Source organism: Pseudochaenichthys georgianus, chromosome 7 (genome assembly GCF_902827115.2).
Source record: "Pseudochaenichthys georgianus chromosome 7, fPseGeo1.2, whole genome shotgun sequence".
NCBI classification, from domain to species: Eukaryota; Metazoa; Chordata; class Actinopteri; order Perciformes; family Channichthyidae; genus Pseudochaenichthys; species Pseudochaenichthys georgianus.
In genome coordinates this window covers 32,296,818-32,320,466 of record NC_047509.1, presented here as the reverse complement: position 1 = coordinate 32,320,466, position 23,649 = coordinate 32,296,818, and the positions used below count along the sequence as shown (strand labels likewise).

Below are 23,649 nucleotides of genomic sequence, written 5' to 3'. Positions count from 1 at the left end.
AAATAAGCAATTGTTGCATCTCTTAGTCCTGGATTAGTATTGGTGATGTTCAAATCAAATCAAGTTTATTTATAAAGCACATTTTAAAACAACTTTCGGTCGCGCCAAAGTGCTGTACATGAATAAAAAATATACGGAACATATTGCAATTTGTAGCATTTAAGTTAAAAACAACAAATATAAAGGCAGACACAGTTAAAATACAAAATGAAAAATGTCATGCTCTGCTCACTTTTAAAAGGCCAGAGAGAAAAAGTGTGTTTTTAGAGAGGATTTAAAAGCCCCTAGTGTCTGGGCCGACCTCACAGGTAAGGGCAGAGTGTTCCAGAGCCTGGGACCAGCTGCTGCGAAGGCTCGGTGCTCTCTAGTTTTTAGCCTGGTTTTCGGCACTACCAGCAGCATGTTGTCCATCATAATTAGGGTTGGGTATCGTTTGAATTCCCACGATTCTGATTCCGATTCTACTTTTCGATTCCGGTTCGCAATTCCATAACCCTAACCCAATAATTATAAAGGAGTGCCTTGGAAATATGTGTTTACATAAATTGTTATCAAAACGTTTGAGACCTACTGAGATAACTTCGACTAAAGTGAACTATCTAAACACTCAGAGTCCTTTACCTCACTGAGCTGAAGTTATCAGTCTCAGCCTAGTGGAGAGGACTCTCCCTCCACATCATTGTAGAAACATCTTCTTCTTCCGTTAGAGCAGCTAGCACCAGATGCTAATAACAACAGCGCCGGTTCCAGTGCACCCTCTCTTTCTCCCTCGCTCTCTCGCACTTTGGCTGTGAGCTGCGGTTGCCAAATAAGCCAACATCCCCCATTTTCATCACTTGCAGCGCCCATCGTACAGGGCAAATGAAACGTGTAACTGGGATGAAAAGGGTGTTACATTTACTTAATTATGAATGTTGTTACATCAAGGCCGAAAATTAGGATGAGCACCAACGGTCAAAACATTTGTTTTCCCTCCCAGAGCTGTCAGCGCAGCGCCTCCACAGATCTGGCGCCCTAGGCGAACATCTATAACGCCAGTGCGACGGGCCGGCCCTGGTCTCAGGTTACACTGTAGGAAGTGTAGGTACAACCAAGCGGCAAACTCTGGGGAACAGCCGGGAAGCCAATACGGAAGTGCCACACACTGCAGTTCATACATGGGCCGCTAGGGACTGGCTGCCGAAAGGAGCAATTTCCATAGACCCCATGTTAAAATGCCCAACTTTACAGCAGAAAAAAACATGTCTCTACCCATGGATGCAACAAATATTATTATCGATATAGTTAGATTCCACCTTCATGATTATGAATCTGTGAGTGAATTGTTTTCTAACACGACCCTTTTATTTATATTAGGTCTTAAAGTTTTTGCATAAATTAGGGCGTGGTCACGTTGATGGACACGTACATGCCTCACTGTCAGCTAACAGCAACTTGTCCACTCTACAACCATAGAGGCTACAACGTTAGTTAGTCATAGTACTGTACTTGACCCTTTAGCTTTAGCCGTGTTCGTGGTGATTGTGCCTTTTAGGGAATATTGTTACAAATACCAGACAATTAAAATGTCGTGCTGTGCGCTTGAATGTACTAACAGAACTTCCAAGAAGTCTAAAATTATAATATTATACATGTTAACCCCGTTCGCAGGGGTTTGTGTGCTTGGTAGCTTAGCTTGTTACTTATTAGCCAGCTAAGGACGTAACCCTTTATGCATACATATTAGGGCTGTGCATCTTCACTGGTCTCACGATTCGATTCGATTACGATTATCCTGTCAACGATTCGATTCGGTTCGATATCCCGGTGCATCCCGGTGCATCTCGATTCATACCAATGCGTTGCATCCTCAATTTTCTAGATTACTGCACATGGCTTATTTTTCATCAACGCATACATGCAGTAAATACATATGAACTCTCTTTTTATTATTTAGAAAGTGCTTCAGAAATCAATAACATAAATGTCTTGACATTCATTTATAAACCAGAATAAATGAATTGTATAGGTCTAGCCTCCGTGTGTGAAGTTGTTCCATCCTCAAAAAGCTAATGCTTCTGCAGTCTAGCTGCAGCTTCTAGCCACGGCCTTCTGTTAAGAAAGGACACTGAATGTCCTGAATGAGGCATCACACACAGGACGTGAGTCTGAACACAGCAGACAACAGGAGTATTTACAACAGCATATACAAACTAAAATACTGCATGTGGGTGCACACTTACATTCTCTGTTTTACTGTTACATAAATCCAATGAATGAAAGATAAAATTAGCTTCATTATATCTCAGTGATTAAGTGAATAATAAAGTTTCTATCGGGTCACTATCAGCATGTCACTCATTATTTTCAGGGAGGGGGCGGGGCTTGGAGGAACGGAGAGGAGACGGTGATCGCGGAAGCTTTTTTCCTCCTGCCTTCACAAACTTTACACACGTATATATCATCTGAAAATTGCTAGAGGACATTCATACTCTGCAATCCAAGACTTAATTAAATCCACCAAAAACCTGACATGATTGTAACGCGATTATTTTTGAAAAACATAAATCCCTGTCTGTGTCTCTGAGCCGCAGCAACACGGAGTGATTCAGAGCGGGTCCTTCTGCTGTGGGTTCTGGACTGGTGTTCTTGTGTTGGTGGATAAAGCAGACTGCTCCGTGTTCGGTGTTGCTGTGCCGCTGTCACGTATGTTCCCTGATCTCTGCGTCACCGACCGATTTGATATTAAAGTGACAGAAAAAACGTTATAGTAAAGCCGCGGCCGGAAAATCAGGAAGCAACGTTACTACTCTATAACCGATTATCTTCCGTCACTGCATCGAGACCGAATCGTCCACGTCCGCATCGCAATGCATCGTAGAAACGATTATTTTCAACACCCCTAATACATATACATTTTAGTTTATGATTCAGCCTTGGGTAAGACTTTTATAGTCTATGGCTATGACGCCCATAATGCTAAACGGGAGCAAATGTTAATAGGGGACCCAATTATCCCAGTGGTGGCCGCCGGAGCTAACGGAGCCGCAGGGGGCTAGCTCCAGCCGCCGTCCCGGAGCTAGCCCACTGCGGCTCAGTTAGGTCCGGGCGGTGGAGTCCGTCTTTTCTCAACGTGTGAATGACAAGCATTAAGAATAACAAAATATAGCTAATTCTCTTGCAGATTGTCTCATTTGATTATGAATGTAACGTTTATATAGGGGAACGACACTGTTAGCAGTAACTTGGAATGCATGTATTTCATGTTAGCTTAGCTTCTTTGCCTGAGCTAGCTCTGTTTACTTCCAGTTCGGAGGCAGCAGGTCCCGCCTCGGCTCCGCCTCTTTGCCCTTATTTGGATCAGGCGGGATTAGACTCTGACGTGACAGTCGAGCCGTTAGTGGCCGACTCCGCCTACTAAGGGCTTCTCGGCAACTCTGCAGAATCCTATGAGTGACGTCACGGACACTACGTCCATTTATATATACAGTCTATGGGTACAACGCTACATTTCCCGCCTCGCCGCAGTCCTACAGTAGGCTACGGAGAGCGGCGAGAAACATTTCCTCAGGCATCGAAAAGCGGAACCGATATTCACATTTCTAAATGATGCCGTTGGAATCTAAATGTCCTCGGTCCTCGGTACCCAACCCTAATCATGATGCAGTAAACTACAGGTAGTTCTCACCCTCTGATTGGCCCGGGCTCCTCTGGGTTGGTGGAAGAGCTGCATGGTCCAGGCATGTCTGCCTGCCGTGCCTCGGATCAGAACCGTCACTGATGGACTCGGGTCTGAGGAGACAGTCATTTATTTGACTTTAATGACAGTCTCTGCTTGTACAATAAAATATTAACCAATTAACCATCCTATATCTCAATAAACTGGTGTAAGGTCAAAGGGTACTGACTCTGCTCGTTGCCGAGGGGTTGCTCCAGCATGGCGAGGATGACCGAGTTGTCCAGGACGAAGTAGCGGAAGTTGCTGGCTCCCGTGGCGCTGAGTCTGGCGTAGCGGATCAGGGTGTCTTCATTCAGCAGGCTGCAGGTGGAGGCGGGCCCGCTGGGGGAGGGGAAGGCCCCCAACACCTGCATGATACTAGGGGACACCACAGAAAACTGGGTCAACAGGGAGGGTCAGCCATTTTAACTTTATTTAACAGCCATCTGTGTGGGAATTCAGCAAAACTAGGTCATTGTATCAGCAGAAAAATAGAACAAATACAACATTTAAAAGAAATACTAAGACAGAAAGCACAACATTACTTTTTTTAATGCAAATGTTTTGTAAACAAAATAAAACGTGATATTCAGATGTGTTAACATGAATTTTGAAAGGAAGTATTTTAATTAATGTTTTATACATTTGTATCATCATATTTGTGATGTCATCACCCTAAAAGATTGTGTATATATACTTCAACATTTGATTTAGAGGATTTATTGGATTAAATGTGGTTCTTTTGTGATGATATATTTTTAGTGTTTTAAGGAAATAATCAGAACCGGTTTTTATGACCAAGTAGGTTTACACATATGAAGAATTTGCTTTAGTATTATGTGGTTCATACAAAGACACAGAAAGAAGAGTAAGTAGCATAAGTAAATAAAATAAAAATAGGACATAACAATGACAGCTAAAAAACTATTTGAAGACTATTTTAACAAATAATCATTATCTAAATATGACAAATACTATATACTGTATTGACAACTGACATAATGGGGCTCTGCAAGCTATTTAGCATAGAAAGCAACATTAGCAGTGAGGATGTGCTCCTCTACAATAGACATCTGTCTGCTTTCTTGTCAACAACCATGGTTCAAATCAGGATACGCGTCTAATACAAATACACTGCTGTCTGGATGTCAACCTGACAGAGTCGATGGAGCGTTAATGGTTACTGTTTTATGAAAGTTACAAAAGTTTGATATATGCAAAGACATTCTTTGCCTTAACACTGGATTCCAAAACACATAATCCAATAAATCAAGTAAATGTTTTCCTTTTTAAACCAAAGCACTTTGAAAATGTCGATTAAATAGAGTGGTACACCTTGTCTTAACCATATTGAAAAAACGTCAAATCAGATCCATACTGTAATCGTCTTTTGAGGAATCTCACCAGGATAAAGTGGCCTCCGCAGCATCCTTCACCCTCATTGAGGCCGGGTTGTGCTCCTTCTCCCCTTTATGTCGGACTTCCAGTTCCTGTCGAGACTTACTGCCAGATATTCCCAGCTCCACAATCTCCAACACCTCTACCAGACAATCCTGATGCAAAAAGAGAAAAATGATAGACAGAACCACAGACAAAGAGTTTTCTTTCCACATAAATGAGGCTAGACGTTAAATTCAGTCTTCACCTTCTCATCCAGCATGTCGGGGTGTTCTGTGAGCCACACACAGAGAAACTGGAAGGCAGCTACAATCATGGAGTGGAGGTCTCGGGACTGGAGGGGAGCTGGACGGCTGCACTGGTACACGATGTACCCACATATAGAGCTGACGGCCCGCTTACGGTCTGCAGAGTCTACTCCCACCTTCACCTGCGTAGAAAATACAGGAACATTTATTACTGAAGCTACAATATAAAATTATTAATGTAATGCAGCTGTAACGTTTTTTGTATGCCTCGATGCTTAAGCAATTGTCCGATTATTTGGTACAGTATTTATTTATTTTTGACAGTATTTATAGAACTAGCATTTTTGCTCATTTTAAATAAAGTCTTAATTTTGCCTTGACCTTTTCTCACCCTGCTCCTCAGCAACCCTAGTTTATGTAACATCAAGTGTCACATATTTTAATTTACAGCCAATTACTGTCCATTTGACTTATTGTACATACGTGGACGATTCTGCATCGATGCAGTAACAGAACATAATCGGTTATAGCATAGTAACGTTGCTTCCTGATCTTCCGGCCGCGGCTGGACAATAACATTTTTTTATCTTTTTTGTGTCACTTCAAATCGGTCGGTGACACAGAGATCAGGGAACAGAATTGACAGCGGCACAGCGAGTCCAAACACGGAGCAGTCTGCTTTATCCACCAACACAAGAACACCAGTCCAGAACCAACAGCAGAAGGACCCGCTCTGAATCAGTCCGTGTCGCTGCGGCTCAGACACACACACATCGATTTATGTTTTTGAAAAACACTCGTTGTCGTCATGTCAGGTTTTTGGTGGATTTAATTAAGTCTTAGATTGCAGAGTATGAATGTCCTCTTGCTATTTTCAGACGATAAATACTTGTGTAAAGTCAGGGCCGGCCCTGACCAATTTGCTGCCCTAGGCAAGATTTTAGCTGGCGCCCCCCCCCCCCAAAATGCAGACACTCACTATGACTCGCGCATGCATGCTCGTGCACGGTTGTGGCATGACCACCAAAAACAGAAAGATATGGACACAAGATGTGTGCAAATGTATTTAGTTTCCCATCCATTTGAACAGGATTTAAGTGGGGGGGGCCTAACTTCCTCTAGGTGGGTCATGCTCCCCCCGGGAAGATTATTTTTTTCTTAATATTGAAGTTAAAAGCATCAATCTGGTGCACTTTGAGAGCAACATGAAGAGATTTATGGATACATCTCTCAACATCAATATGAAACAGAACTGTAAGCAGATTTTCTTTTTCTTTATGGATATTTTACAAATCACTCCCCTTTTCATCTATTCTCTTGTTTTTTTATAACTATAATGATCATATAAAGGTGTGCCTTTACCTCACTGAGCTGAAGTTATCAGAGCCTCTCAGCTCTCTCCCGCTTATACAGTAAATTCCAATGTTAATAAAAGCACACAGAAGCTGTATACGTTTTTTGGGAGTTTGATTTACTTTAAATGAACACTAATGCAAAATTAAAACCTATAATTGCACACTAAAACCATTATTTAAAAAAAAATAACAATTTCACATAAACCTCTGGTTTTTACTGGGGCTGGGACAGTTGATTTTGTGGGGGGGGTGCGCCATAGTTTATGGGCACTGTACGCAATATAGGCGTAGTTATGTTAGTATAGGATAATAAGATGTACTTTGTTGATCCAAAATCGGGAAATTGTTTTGTTATGAAATTTAAAAAAATATATATTTCTTTAATTTCTAACTTTTTTTTTTATTTTTTTAACCCCAATTTTTGGTGCCCCCGATGAGTTTAACAGAAGACCGTTGCTAGAAGCTGCAGCTAGACTGCAGAAGCATTAGTTTTTTGTTTTTGACGATGGAACAATTTCACACACAGATATAGGGAGGCTAGACCTATACAATTGGTTTACTTTGGTTTATAAATTAAATGTCAAGATATTTATGTTATTGATTTCTGACGCACTTTCTAAATAATAAAAAGGGAATTCATATTTATTTACTGCATGTATTCATTGATGTAAAAGAAGCCATGTGCAGTAATATAGAAAATTGAGGATGCAACGCATTGTGATGCATCGGGATGCGTGATTGTTACACTGCAGTGTACTGACGTTGTGCCTTTACCTTGGCTAGCCCCGCCAGCAGCTCCAGTGCAGCCAGTGAGATGCTCATGTCCTGCCTCCACTGGGAGTTGAGTCTCTGGGTGACCAGGTGGATGCTGCGCACCAGCAGGCCCGCCGCCGTATCTGGAAGAGCTAGACCATATAACACCCAGAAATACCAAACACCGCGAAGAGTAGAGCAAAGCAAGAGTCAGGCAACGCAGTTTGAGGCAAACAGGACAACAGCAAAAACATGCCTTGGTATTCGTTTTTTAAACATGCATTAGGAGTAGAGTTTAAAGCACATACAAAAATACAGGTAGATAAAACGCTGAGAATTAGGGCTGAGCGATCAAGTTTTGACTTTAAAAGAATCATAAACTTTGTGTGTGATATGTTCTTCCAAAACTGACTTTATTAATAAAGTACATGCTTACACACTCTATATAACGCACTACAGGAAAGGGAAAACCCCCCTAAAAGCATAAAAGGGCCCATTCAAAATAGTTTTTTAAAAATAATAACAATCAAAAAGGATCAACCACTGGACGTTACACAGCCTTAAGTAAAGCATGTGACACAAGTAGAATGATCTCTTTCCATAACCTCCACAGTAACTATTGGCGATGGTGATGCTTTGAAATGTAATTGCGTGAGGCTTCTGTATAAAACCTGTGTAAGATTTACATCTGGCTTCATTTTTGTTATTGTTTGTTGAGCAAAAGAATCCCAAATCATGCTGAATTGGCTGCAGTTGTCTTCAAACCCCCTCCCTCTCTCAAGTCTTGCTGCTTTCTGTCCTGCACCGGGCCTCAGAAATAACAATGAGACAGGAACAACGGGAAACCCCCCCACCCCCTCCCGCTTCCTGCTGGACAGAGTCGCCCATGATCAGCAGTGTTCAGTAACAAGTTGTGAGCAAAAATACAATAAGAGCAACAAAAAAAAACATTCTTTAGTCAAACATCACTCAGCCCTACGGAAGAAAACGAGAAAATCCTCCCAACACTCAGAGACAAAAAAATGCATTTAGCTCAAAAGAATCTGCAAAACAGCACAGCATCACTGCAAATCACTTATTACCTACAGAGACATTTTACCCAACGCTTCTTAACTCTGCATACCACTTTAACCACGTTAGCTATGAGGAACAAATGTGTTAACATGTTTTGCAGGGAAAAACAAGCAGGTACCGATAACAATCACATAATATTCCAGCCTCCAGTTATGCACCATCTGTCTAAAGGGTTAATTCAGCGAGCAGGAGGAAGGATGTTAGTTTAGTGGCTGCGTGTCTTACCGTAGTCTCGCAGCAGGGCCTGGCCAGGTCTCTCAGAGTCGGGGCTGGTGGCCTCCGTGCTCCCGCCGCTGTTGAAGCTGATGCCGCTGTTGGTGCGGCTGTGACCGTGACTCCTCACCGCCATGTGGCTCCCGTCTATGCTCCCCTGTCAGCACAAAACACAGCCATCTTCAAGTCCCCGACGCTGCTTCTGGCGTTATAAAAAGTTAATCGTTCATCCGAGCCTTACCGTTTCAGTCTGTGCACCTATTGACTCCAGCAGTGCCGAGTCTTGAACAATGTTTAGCATTGCACCTGAGGGGAGGTGAATTATTAAACAGTGCATAGAGTAAAAGGCCATTCATTTACCTTTTACTGAAAAATAAAGACTTGTTAAATACCATTTTGAATAAAGTATTGTAGTGCTGCAGAGAAATTCTGGCCTACAAATCGTTTTCTACAGATTCAAGAAAACATTTTTGGTACAGATCCTCTTATCAAATAATCACACCTCGATTGCTTTGATAACATTTCAATTATATGAGAATATGCAAAAATGATCAATCCCTCCAATATGGTGAAACATATCGCAATTTCTATGTCACTCAAAATAAATCGCAATTTTCCCGAATCGTGCAGGCCCTAATGTTAAACACAGTTCTAAGTCACATGTCCTTTGGCTCACTACAGGGACACTGTGGCATGTTCTCTGCAGGGACTGGAAATATAAACAAGTACCCCCCTAAAACAAAGACGTCCATTAAGTCATTCAAAGTAGAACAAGTAGAAGCCAAAATAAGTAGATCAGATACCCAGGATGAGCTGTGTGTTGGTGGGGTCCGTCTCAGTCTGAAGGGCTCCTATGAGGACGTTGACGAGGCGCAGCCTCAGGGACAGGAAAGACACGGGCTGGTCATGTGGCCACCCATCCTCCTCGTTGAACTTTCCTTCCAACAGAACCTGAAGCACAAAATCAACATAGTAGGAATAAAGCTGCACAATGAATTTGCAATATGGACTTGTGCATTATTCAAGCCGCAGTCAGCACAATATTTGGCTAAATATGTGTTAATATCAAATCGCATTTTCTACAAACTTAACACAACATATTTGTTGGTACAGATCCTCTATAAAAAGAAATCTGATCTTTTAAAATATATTTTTCAATGATAATGACATTTATGAATCAAATTATAAATCTGTTCTATATTAAAATCATATTACACTTGCAGTGTCCTTTTTCCAAATCATGCACCCCTAGTAGAAATAGGACTACAAGTGCTTATGGTGCAGAAAATGTTCAACAAAGATTAAATAAGCGAACGCAATGACAATAAATGATTCAATTAACTAATGAATTAACTCAAATGTACAGAAACTAAAGCCGTACCTCTGATTTGATGTTGCCAAAATGATGCGGCAAAGACAGCATGGTAAGCAGGATGTTGATGGAGGCTCTCCGCAGGTCGGTGGGATTTACGTACATCTTGAATTTGGACAGCTCCCTGTCAACAGGAAAACAAATATCATGGGCTTCAAGAAACTTAAGACAATATTCTCCAAACGTCATACAGTTACATAGTAAATAAAATATGCTTATTACATGAAAAAAAAAACCAGTCTGACCTGTCTGGTACAATAGTTTCCAGGGCAGCTATAAAGTAGGGCACCAGCACGTTGATGCCTTTCAGGTCGGTGCAGAACAGAGACGATGAGTTGAGGACGATAGAAGCCAGAACTGGTCTGCAGATAAATCTGAAATCTGGAGACCCTGAATCAGGACCATGTAGAACCTGCATGAAAACAGGAGGAGTATAGTTTTGCAGTTTAATATATTAGCAGTTGAAAAGGCACTAATCCCATGCTGAAACTAGTTTAAAAGAAAATGTGGCATATTAAAAAAAGAAAAATTGCAACTTGCACAGAAGAAATATGCAAGTATATGCAGCATTTCATGTAAAGGTTTTTTTAATTAAAATGTCTGTTTCCCCTTTCAATAAACCTAAAACAATTTGTACATATTGCACTGAAACTATACTCATTGGGATTGGATTGCAGTTTAATATATATTTTTTTATATTCTACATTCACACTTGTATAATCTCTTTATATAGTAACTTAAGTATCTATTTTTTTATATATTTATTCTTAGTAAAACATTGGTCTATTACAGTTTATTCTAAATTATTCTGTATATTTTATATTCCACAAATACCATAGATATTTATATTTCTACTGTTGATATTTCTATATTTATTGTTACATTTTATTTTATTATAGTTTAGTAATGTGCAGTGCCTTGTTAGTATGCTACTGTAACATTTGTATAAAGTCTCTACTGTATTCTATAATAAAACTTTATTGTCTAGGTTACCTGGACAGGTAAACGGGCAGAATGTCTTCTCCGGTCTTCTTGCTACAGAAGATGCGGCAGAGCGTCCCGCAGGCCTCCGCCCGCCCCGCCTCGTAGCTCTCTGGGAACTCGTTGGCATCGAACATGGGGTTGGACACCATGGAGTCGGTGGACATTTGGGAACCCTTCCTTCTCAGCTCCAGACCTACTTGAGTGGCTATCGCTGTATAAAGTGAGGAGAAAGAGAGCATGAAAGGACCCTGAATTGTAAATGTGGTCATTAGCACACATGCATGTATGAGAAACAAGGCAAACATGTAGCTACTTTACGCACAATACAATAAAAAAAAGGTAAAATGAAGAAAAAAGCAGACATTGCAATTGCTATCACAAGAGAGAACCAGTCACTTCATTTGAAAGCATTCAAAAGGGAACTCTGACACAAAGAGATTACGACCTATTGCTGGCACAAAGTATGACCAAGTGTAACATGCTGGTAATACAAATTAATATAAAATTGCAAAGGCCACAAAAAGCAAATCCCTGTGTCAGCTTCCCTCGCAATTCAGTTGCAATTTGATGACTCAGGTACAGATCATTCACTTCATGCATTGAGGCACCAAACCGATAAAATCATAACTCAAGTGACAATACAAAAAGGAAAATGATCTCAATAAATGCTGAAACCTGAGGAGGGTCTGACACTAAATATAAGGATTAGTGTGACAACAAAAAACAATAAAAATGAGAAAAAAATTATGGCGTTGTCACAAACTGCAACGTTATGGTTTGAGACAAGTGGTAAGTTGGTGAAACCCATTCCATCACCTTTTGGAGAAACGCTGAGATAACGCTGGTGAAACGTTTATATTATATATAGTATATATATATATATATATATATATATATATATATATATATAGAGATATATATATGACAAGCAGTGGGAACGGAAAACAATGGGCGATAATGGCGATGGATCATGAGGAACTTAACTGAAAAGCAGGAAGAACTGTCAACGAAACGCAAATCAAGTGAGGAAAAAAAAAAGAGCTGCCGTTCCTACTTACAAGATTTATAAGAAAGGAGAATTTGGATAAAAGAGGCTGCAAGATAACAGAAATAGTGGAGAGACACAAAATCAAAGCATATCCAATATTTTGGGGTGAATTCATATCACGCATGAATTGTGTTTTTCTCCTCAATACATGACTTTTGACCTATTACAACTCTTAATCAGACATGGTAGACACATGCAGGACACCAAAAAGAGAAAAATAAATGGAGCCAATTAAAGCCAAATTTCTATTCAAATGCAATGCATGTACGGGCTGAGATTGATCCTGTAGCAACGATTTTACCAATAAAATAACAGTAAAAAGTCATTAGCATATGGTTATAATCTATATAAGCCAGGTTTAAATAGTCGGTGGATGTAAATGGATCAGAATCAGATGGAAATCTCATACTAGGCCACTGTGAGGCCAATGGTGAGAAAGAAAAAAAAATAGGATAGGATATCCCAACGCCATACAGTAAAAAAAAGAAAAAGAAAAAACAGACACTTAAAAAACGAATATAACTCCACAGAAACATGTACTAATGAACAGCGACGAGACACCCACCTGCCCATGCATTAATGTAACGCTATTAACATGGCTTCTTACCGGTCATGCTGGGGTCTCTGCTGAGGCCGCTGTGGAGCTTACAGTGGACCAGGGCCGCGTCGAAGAGCCACTGGCCGAACAGGTTGAGGATGCTGTTGACTTTGGGACGTGCCGGGGCGGGCAGGGGTCGAGACTCCCAGCTGCTCTGGTTGGGGCTGGAGAGCAGCGTCGGGGAGGAGGATGTCTGCTGCTGCTGCTGCTGCTGCTGGGACCCTTTGGTTAGTTGACTGCCACTGCCCTGCAGAGGGGGGAAGGGACATTTGATTAGGCTACAAAAAAGATTAGCTCAGTTGTGCCTGCTACTGACATTTTTTATTTCCTTTGGTGGAAAAGTTGTCTGGGCTTTCTTTGGCACTAATCTGAAGAATGGGTTAGGGTTGGGGTAAAGGATTTGGCCTGTTTTTTCTTTATATTTAAAATTTCTAATATATCTAATATTGTCATATTACAGAGACTACATTATTGTATGATAAAAAGTTGAGATTTATTTTTATAATTAACACCTGAAATGATGACGGCCTTTATAAAAAAAATCAAGGTAGTACAACAGGTAAAGCATACTTTAGTGATTCATTTGATGTCATTAGTTTTCATTAAAGAACACCATCACAGCACAATCAAGTATTACGATCTGTAAACTGATAACTAGTGTAATATCAAAGTTATGTCAGTTTTTCAGAAATGACACATTTAAATAACAGCATTTTTCTAATTATGTTTCTATAAACAAATCCTGATTATGAGTATGTTCCCAACACGTTGTGGACTTTAGACCAATTGACATGTGTTGTAGCATTTTTCTCATCTATTTAAATGTATTTCTTTAAAACAAATATGTAAAAATATGTAAACCTGACAAAGCAAACACACTAGCGTAGTGTGTCTAGTAGATCAACCATGAATTATGTCATAAGAATAACATAAACTTACCGTTGAACTCTTGCTCGTGGTTTTGGTGACCACTGTATGCCGTTGCTTGCGGCTGTGGGGGGGTGTGGTGTTGGTGATGGAGGGGGGCGGAGACATGCTCATTCTGTTGACCGGGGTGGGTGGGGCACTGTCAGATCTGGGACGTGATATACCTGTGGACAGGAAGTAAAAATCAGCTGGGATATCAAGTTCCGGTTTTTCCCTACAAAGCAGGGAGTTAAAAAGATTTCTGATTAGCAATACTTCCACTAATTCGGTGGACAGAACTTGTTAAAATAAATAATTTAAAGCCATTTTACCCATTTCAAATGTTATGACCGATCAAAGACAGAACTCATTGGTTGACATGCAAGACAATGGTTAGGTGCAAATCAGAAATCATTGACATCCATCCATTTGATTGACTTTTTGCCCCTTGTTGATGATCTTGTAAGTTAATCCGAATGCCAGGAACATTTCATTTGAGTTGTTAATACCAGCACCACCGGTAATAGACTCCATCATATGCCCATCTCATTATATGATGTATCAACTGATGTGGGTACCATGAGAGTGCAGCACAGGAGAAAAAGTGAACACCCTCTCCCGTACATCTTTCTTTTCAACAGAGACACCTACAGTGTGTGGAGAAAAATCACATTTTCTTTTCAAATCTTTAAACATGTAATACCGACGGAGTTCCTCCATCAGGATTTTACTTGGGAGTACTGCCAGGTGTAAAAACTAGAAAGGAGTAAAGCTGTTAAAAGAAAATAAATAGCTGTCAATGTATTAAATCTATTTTTCTTTTTGATTTTGTGTGTAATTTGTTACTGTCCAGTAGGGCTGCATGATTTGGGAAAAAAATAACTTATCTTTTGACTTTTACTTAGTTTCACCGATATTGCAATTGCGATAAGACATATTAGCGGAATTGATCACTTATGGAATATAATTCACAACATCATTAAAAGATCCATTACAATTATCACATGAGGCTTTTTTCCAAAATAAGATTTTTTTTATGAAGTCCATAGAATGTACTTTGTAGTTTGGACTTACATTTAAAATAATATTTTAGTTGTATTAAACAAGGTACTGAGATATTGATTATTGCCAAGTCAAAATTTCAATTTGGATACATTTTAGATTGTTTGTGCAGCCCTACCATCCAGCCATGATTGACATTATTGACTTTGTTACAGTGAACATTTTTTTTAATCAATTTTAAAATAGGTTGTAATCATAAAAAAATGCTAAAGTTAAAGTATGAGTTGTTAAAGTATGAGTATTTTGCATGAAGTTAGGATGAACACATAAACAAATCTTAACATGGTTTGTAGTGCCTTAGAAAGAAGGTGCACACATCACAGCTTGACTGTCCCATGACTGAGCTTTTCATTCGAAAGTCTTTACCTAAGAATGCATCCACTAAGCAGCTGATGCCCCTCATGGCCCTGAAGAAGATCTGGGGCAGCTGTTTCAAACACGGATGCAGCACCACTTCATGAGGGATGCCGCTGGAGTTTAGAAACTGTTCCTGAAACTTCGGAGTGGTGCTCACTATCGCAGGGTTGCTCAGGTCCACTGGGTTGCTGGAAACAAAACAAAAGGAAATTCAAGGAGAAAGAAAAAGCTAACAGACAGCTGCTAAATCTCATTGGACATTTAAAAAGTATTCTCTAAACTACTGAAAACATATCTCCCAAATGTAAGTAAAACTATTGACATAAATCTTGGCTAATAGCTCCCACTTTCAACTTAACTCAAGATAGTGACCTTTTTATTACCAACTGCTGTCTGCTTTTTATGCTGTTGTTTCTTGTGATTGACATTTCTGGTGGTGGACACTAATGATGTATTCTATTCCTATTTTAGCACCTTAGCATGTGGAGGAAGCGGTACCACGTCTGGGCGACACAGTCGTTGTCCATCTCTAAAGGGATCAGGCTGGCATCTTCATCGGGAACTTTAAAGGGCGGGAAGGATGGTCCATGTGTAAAGCGCAAGAGCCTGGTTAGAAGAAATTATACAGGAATATGCAGATTATCACACAGAGCTAAGGACACTTTTTTATTTAATTATTGGTCACGAACAGAACTCCTTTTCAGGAACAAACTGGATGAAACCATTTCCGGCTCTAAAACCTAGTTTAAGTTGATGGCTATCTAACCTGGAGGTGAGGGCACAGGCCACTCTGCTCCACTGCTCTACAACCGGGGGGTGGTGTCTCCAGTTGGCCAGCATTTCCTTCGCTGTCTTCCAATATGGCGGCGTGGGAAAGCAGCGAGCGCACGCCAGTAGCCACACCTCGAACAGCACCGCCATCAGTTTCTCTGCCAGTTTCTCAGCAACACCAACTGATTGATACAAGGAGATTATTTATGTAAGTCATCATCATTAGCACACAGCTTAGTTGAATAATTGATTCTGATTAGACAATTTGGACATTCAGCGGTCTGCTCTTTTTCTATAGCAGAACGTTGCTCATGACGCTTTGACCAAAGGACTATGTGCAGTTATATCAATTTGCAGAAGGAAGTCCCGTCAATCAGCTGTGGCCCAACAAAACCCATTAGTTTAACTCTATCAGAAAACACTGTTGATTTTTTAAAACACAAAACTTTGTTATTCATGATTGCTAAACTGTCCTCTGTGAAGAAAAGAGAAGAAGAGACAGCAAGAGAAGGAAAGGGGTTAAAGACACAGAGCTCTAGACGTCAACAGAACAAATCAACAGAAGAAAACAGACAGGAAGTAAACACCAAAAGGAACACGGTATGTGCTCTTCCAGTGTTTAATGCAATTGTGTGTCATCAGCGTAACAGTTATATTATACATTATAATGGATTATTATGTAGAGGGAACATGTATAATGAAAAAAAGAATAGGACCCAGAATGCTTCCTTGTGGAACTCCATATTCAATATCCAATGTTTGTGAAACAAAGTCTCCCAAACTTACAAAAGATGTCCTTTCTGACATTGAAAGTAAGTAGCCGTGTAATGAGCGGAATGATGAGTAGCGGGCCAGTTATTAATCCCTCTCTTCTGCACATTATCCCTTACTTAAAACTATGTGAATACAGCAGCGTAGTTAGTGAATGACAGGGGTGGACATACCTCCAACCGTTGGCGCGGCAAGTAATGTGTCGTTGATGCGAAGCAGGAAGAGCAATAGCACCTCCCAGGTTTCCCTCACCATGGAAACAGACTCACGTGCCAACTTCTGGACTGCAGTCAGAACCTGCTGGCAGAGCCTGATGTGGTTCAGACTATGCTGCTCAGGCCTGGAGGGAGAGAGGGAGAGTGGGAAATAAGGGAGGGAATTAGAGGGACAGGCGAGGACACAAAAAATTATGTAAAATTGCATTTGGTTGGTTCATATAAGGGAGAATGGCCACTGTCTTTTTAGTGCCATTGTGTGTGTTGACACTAACATTGAAAGCACAGTCTAAGTAATGGTTAGGGTTACTTTTATTCTTCATGCCCTTGTTCAGAATATGTATTATTTAACAATTTAATTGAATGAATGGCAATTTAATGATATTCAATATGTTTGTTTTTTTAGCATAAAAAGGAAAGGTAATAGATAATGATGGAAAACGAGACAATCGGACAATTGTGAGTTTGTCATATTTAGCCGGAAAGTTATTATTATGTGTCCTGTATATTATTATATGATTAGTTGGAATAAATTACGGGAAGAAATAATATAATACAGAATTATTTGTTTCCCAGGCACCAAAAGGAATAATAAAAACAAAATAGAAAAATTAAACATCAGCATCTGCCAAAGTTGTAATTTAAATACTGGTATAGGCTGAGAAATGTGCAATCAGTGCATCCCTAACTATCAATAAATAAGTACTCCCACATGTGTTTAAGACAGATAGTGCAAAAACAAAAGTATACGTTTAATTTCACTCATCTGTGAACCTACCTTGGCACAAAGACGTTGTAGAGGTGTTTGAGGATGGTCTGGACGTACATGTTGGGCTCCTTGACAACCGGCGTAGGCATGGAGTCCCTGGGCGACACCAGGGCCATCATCCAGTCTGTGTACACATCCACACACAGCTTCACGGTGTCTCCCTCCAGGGGGAGGGTGAGGCCATAACACAACACCTCCATGGTCCATTTCACCTGAGGACAAAACCGTTTTTCATTCAGTTAAGTGAACGTTTCAAGTTATTGGTTGTTTTGTAGCTTTTTCCCGGTAGTAAAATGCTTTCAAGGAGTCCTGTATATACACAGAGGCAATAACATAACATATTTCAATAGTGTCCAGTGTTTCCCCTAGGATGGAGTCATAGCAGCGGTGCTAAGGCACGTGGGCCCAGCATAATGTGAGCGCGGAGCGCGTGGAATTTTTTAGTGCGTGCGAAGTGCGCCCCACCGATTTGTTTCCATGAGTCTGCCAGCACAAGAAAGGCTCTTGAGGCCTAGCACCAGGGCCAGTTCTAGCCAATTTGCGGCCCTAGGCGAGATTTTATATATAAAGAATAAATGAAAAATCTCTACAAAAGACAAATACACTACAAAAACAGAAACTTATTGACATAGATAATATACGTCAAAATGGCTTCAAATGTATTCAGTATTGTATGAACATGTTTTAATTGGAGGGTGGACGTCACATCCTCTAGGGGGGTCCGGGGGTATGCCCACCCGGGAAGATTTGTTTGAAAATTTTAAAAGTAAAATGATTCAATCTGGTGCACTTTGAGCACACAATCACCTGATCTAAGGGGTACAACTCTAAAACACCCATATGAAAAAGATTGGTTTACATTTTAATAATCAAATAAGTATGTGAACATAACCAATAACCTACCATAGCCAATAACAAATAAATGTAACTTATTTTATTTTTGTTGTTCATTTATCTTATTTTACCTTAACATTTATTTATGCAACTTTAAACGATATTTTTTGTTTACTGTCCTATAGACTATAGTATACATTGGAAGGATTTCAAACCTGTTTTTATTTATCCTAATAATTATAAAGGAGTGCCTTGGAAATATGTGTTTACATAATTTGTAAACACATATTTGTTTGAGACCCACTGAGATAACTTAGACTAAAATTAACTATCTAAACACTCAAGAGTCCCTAACCTCACCTGAGCTGTTAATCTCTCTCAGTCTGACAGCAGAGGACTCTCCCTCCACCTTGTTGTTGAAACAGCTCCTTATGTCTTTTAGAGCAGCTAGCTAACCAGATGCTAACAAAAATACAAGTCTCTCTCTCTCTCTCTCATTCACAATACATAATTTAAAAAAAATTGCAAGACCAGCAGGCCACTTAACACCAGGCCAGGCCATCGGGAAACCTCCCGGTCCTCCCGATGGCCTGCCTATTACATACAGTGGCAATGTCTCAAGATTTAGCAAAATACACCTTTTTGAACATACGGTAACACAAATCCACATAACAAACAATCAAAAATCAAAAAGGGTCGGCACTTATTATTATTTATATATAGGGGAAACACTGGTGTCAAGTGCTGCCATTCCTTTTCAACAAAATGGTTTCTATATGTCAGTCTGCACTGAGAGAGTTACCATGAATTTAGCACATCTGATTTATTGTCTCACAAGAAAGGTCAAAGGTGTAGGGCAAGATGATGACAGCAATAACAATTCACCGCCTCTCCAAACCATATGTATTTTAGTTTCCTGCCAAATCAGAAACAGACCAGAACAACATTGTTGTAAATCCAACAAAGGTGTTTTCTTACAAGTGATACAACTCCAAATGTCTAAATGTTAAATGACCTGCAGAAACTGAATCCAAGTTATTTTTCCTGGATAAATAAAGGAGGTACTACTACTACTACTACTACTAGCATATTACAGCAACATTAAAACCTGCATTACAGCTCTCCCTTGACAGTTTCCTGCAATACTCTGTATAACTTACTACAGTCTTCCGATAATACTCAGGCAGAGACAGCTTGGATCAGCAGTGGCAGGAAGGCTAATCTAAGCATTATCCTGAACATGAAGTGAACTTCAAAAGCAACAGCAACACTTCAGACTTAGGGTGCACCTGAGAAATATTGTTTTGAACCCAAACACAGCTCCTCTCAAATCCCTTCCTGACACATGCTTGCTGTCATAATAATATCATTATGCTGGCTTGCTGTAAGCTCTGCAGTTCACTTGCTCGCAGAGAGCTTTTTTTTTTTGTATATGGAAAATACAACACAAATGTATCGGACTTTCTATAGCCAAAATTATAATTATAAGTGAAAAAAAATAGAGATAGGAAGGAATCCAAACTGTGTTCATTTTCAGGCTGAAGCCTCCTGCAGAGAAAGGAGAAGCTGTAGCACTCCATCAGTCATGCCTTTATAACGCTTAAGTAGCTTCACCAAGTATACTCCTAAGTAAAATATGAAAGCCCAACTGGGATTTGCCTAATGGAATATAAATGGACTTTAAGAGCATTAGAAAAAAGAGGACAGATATATCTGGTTTGCTTTCTGCACATACTTTATTGCATTCTATTTCAATGGAAATTACTGCTTTATATTATTTTCAATTTTACTATATTTTGTCATTTTTTATTTGTAGTGTTCTTAAAATAGTTCGCTATGTGTTTTTTAAATGTTTGTTTTACTTTCATGTATGCACCACGACACCAAGTCTAATTCCTCGTACGTGTCAACCTACATGGTAATAAACCCGTTTATAATTCTGATGAGATAACAATGTAACTCTTAACCTCAAAGTGAGTGGCAGCATCATGCCAGGGTTTTGACGGCAGCAATTGGGGAACAGGTGAGAATTAAGGGAATGATGAACAAAGCCAAATTCAGAGAGGTCCTTAAATAAATCCTGCTCCTCGTCCTCAGTGCATGCAACCTCATGACACAATGACAATGATAAATCCAACATAGCCCTGGTCTTTATCCAGAGTCTCAGTTTAGTGTATGATGTAGGGAAATGTGTGAAAGCTTTAATGCATCTAAAAAAGGAAGCAATGGACAAACCTACCTGACTCTTGGTGTACAAATCTGATAATAATGCCCCAAAGGGGAAGTATAGCTTTAATGATGCTTCTACTTCTGCAAAATGAAGTCTGAAATTGCTTTGTTTTTTATTCTAAAAAAAAAAAAAAAAAAGGGGTTTTAGTTATCTTTCACATTTCCAAACCGCTCTCATATACCTTGCTTTCTAAGTATTAGGTATAATATTTAGACTTCAATAAGAAAAGTTAAATTTCATCCATCTAAAACACAATATAAAATGTATAATATTAAAAAAAAGGTGAGGGGAAGCAAATCGCACAGTGCAGCTACTGACCACACCTACATTGGTCAAACTGTGTAAATGGAAGTGCCCTCTGAATGAGGGACATTGTTTTTTCTTAAATCTGATACCTTACTGTTAATGTTCATAACCTTTATTTGGTGCAGCATAAGACAACACCACCAGGTCCTTTAGGTTTATTACTGCTTAAATTGCCGTAATATCAAACAATGTGCAAAATATGCTGCATTTATTCACTTAATACACATACAACTTAGCAGTATGTACACAAAATGATTTGCATCCCAGTCAAACAACTCACAGTAGTAGCTCAAACTCAACTGAAGAAAGCAGAAGCCTAGAGTTTTGTCTAACTATAACCCTTGTGTTCTTTTTTATTAGCATTACTACATGCACAATAACTTTACATTGAATTTTCATAATAAAATGAAAAAAAATGTTTTAACGGAGGACAGGTCCAACGGTGTAGTATCTATTGGCTCCTATAACGTATGTTACGTTATGGTGAATCCCCTTTAAATCATATGGAAATTCATTTAGAAGGCTGACAGGCTCTCCATAGCTTTGGTGATGGAACTATTAGCTTAGAAAGCATTGTTTGGTGCATACACACACAAGGTGTATCAGTGTTTCTCACCTCCTTGTCCGTCTTCAGGATATTCTCTGTGGCCACAGGGCTTACAGCTGTACCCAGAGGTTTGACCACAGCATTTGCCACCTCCGTGCCCACGGTGGTGGGATAGCTGTGCAGAACACTGAGATGGCCCTGGTCACTCTGCACCACCAGCTGCAGTGAGCGCCACTCAGAATACATGCTGCTGATGTGTACTGCACTCTACACACACCTCCAGCCTCCACCTGCAGACACACACATATGAAGAAGTCAGTTTAACCCTTAAATGGTTTCTGTGTCCTGGAGAATACATTGCCCAGATATAGTTAGAAACCAGGGATAATCACGAACAGATATACTTGTGTTTTGAAGCCTATACTCTACAGATAATCAGATTTGAGTATAAGATGGTTGTAATATAGGTGTAATATGGATGTAATACAGAGGTCAAATGGCTGTATCATGGATTTTATATGGGTTCAATAACAATTCTAAACCCTAAATGGGCAATTTATCTTGTGAGATAAAACACGTTTTTTAAAGATCACGACATTGTGTCATTTTAGCCTAGATACATTAGCAAATAGCAATTCATTTTCGAAATATTGTCATGCGCTTGCCCATTTAAGGGTTAATAAGGCAAGTGGGTGAAACTATGAAAAGGCTTCTGGGTTAATATCTAGCAGCAATACTTCTCCACAGCTATCAATAAGTAAACCTGCTAACACTGAAATACACACATTTTACAGTGCGATAGTATTTCGTTCATAAAAGCAGAATAACTTTACCTAGGCTAAATTATGTACCCTTATCTTAAGTAACTAGCTAGTGTATTTATGGTTAAGGGTTAATGCAGGGTTTACGTTTGGAATGACAACATTTTGAACAGAAAAAATTAACTATATCATAACCCATGGCATTTGCCCGCTGTATTCATAGCATAATACGACTGTATAATAAAACCTAGTGAGTTTAAAGTAATGTCATGTGTAACCTTAGAGCTAGATTGACAGTAAACAGGATATCTCAGTCTAGGTTTTGAATATTGTTGCTAACGCTACGTTTTCTCCACCGAAAGATAACAAAACATATCAAAGCTCACATAACATAGCATACATGTAATACTTATAGTTAGCTCGTTTGTTTGCCCTTAGCTTAAACGAAGCCATAGAGAATTTGTATCCTCAACCTCGGGTCCGAACAAGCTGTGGATTCACAACCAGGAAACGGTTCTGAAAATGATTAGCCTGCTAACGCTAGCTAGCAATGACATCAAAACATCTTCTTCCTCTTCCTGATGACATTAGCTAAAATCAGCTGCTAGCTAGTTTCTGTGATACGCAGCTATCTCGGAGGATACGACAAGAGGCTGTTGTTAAGAAAAACGAGCAGTTATTTGCGTTAAGTTATCAGGTCTCAAACTACGCTGTAGTTGGACCGACGGTGCTAGCTTAGCTAATGCTCGCTGCACTAGCCCGTCCGTTGACATTAGCTGAGCTGGCTGTCATTTTGCTAGCTGCATAACTTTGCAAAGACGCTAACGTTTCCTCGCTAGCCAAGCATGCAGATGGGTTTTTATTTACCTGGACGAACGAGAAATGTTCTCATAGCAGAGATCTGAAACTCGCAGTTTGTGGTTCCTATATATCCAGGTCTAGACCATAACAGCGTCCATCTTCGCAATGTCAAGGATTGAATATTGCAGCTTGATGAGCTAACGGGAAACAGGATGTGTGGGTTGTCGCCCCCTAACGTCCTGCACAGCAACTGCATGTGACCTGGTGCTGCCTTCAGGTGCTTTCGTCTGACAACTTTTTGGTGCTTGAAACGAACCGGAACCGGAGCTTAGAGGCGGCTCCGCTGCGGTGTGAACAGGAAACACCGGTTCTTTTCAAGCTCCAGCTCCGAACCGGCCCTGGAACCGCGTTGGTGTGAAAGGGGTAAGAGTAGCAAAACAGAAGGCCCAGTTTACTTTTACTACTCAAAAGAATATTATACTGAATAATGAAAAGAGTTAATCTCTAACATGATGTTGTAATGATGCTCAGGAGATCTGATAAAGGTCCATATAAGTAACAGGCTCAAACTAAAATGAG

At 39.9% G+C, this 23,649-nt stretch overlaps 1 protein-coding gene across 1 annotated transcript in view; it reads right to left on the bottom strand.

Moving 5' to 3' along the window:
• ralgapb (Ral GTPase activating protein non-catalytic subunit beta) overlaps window positions 1-23,435 on the bottom strand; it is a 32,317-nt gene extending 8,882 nt beyond the window's left edge. The window contains 21 exon segments of the mRNA XM_034086528.2: window positions 3,668-3,771; window positions 3,888-4,075; window positions 5,102-5,250; window positions 5,343-5,525; window positions 7,473-7,603; window positions 8,751-8,895; window positions 8,980-9,044; window positions 9,542-9,689; window positions 10,120-10,234; window positions 10,356-10,482; window positions 10,485-10,522; window positions 11,104-11,305; window positions 12,750-12,987; window positions 13,680-13,831; window positions 15,075-15,253; window positions 15,540-15,671; window positions 15,832-16,018; window positions 16,781-16,947; window positions 17,601-17,803; window positions 21,578-21,798; window positions 23,137-23,435. Coding sequence (XP_033942419.1) covers window positions 3,668-3,771; window positions 3,888-4,075; window positions 5,102-5,250; window positions 5,343-5,525; window positions 7,473-7,603; window positions 8,751-8,895; window positions 8,980-9,044; window positions 9,542-9,689; window positions 10,120-10,234; window positions 10,356-10,482; window positions 10,485-10,522; window positions 11,104-11,305; window positions 12,750-12,987; window positions 13,680-13,831; window positions 15,075-15,253; window positions 15,540-15,671; window positions 15,832-16,018; window positions 16,781-16,947; window positions 17,601-17,803; window positions 21,578-21,754 — 3,030 coding nt within the window. The 5' untranslated portion in view covers window positions 21,755-21,798; window positions 23,137-23,435.
• Between the last annotated feature and the right edge of the window lie 214 nt (window positions 23,436-23,649).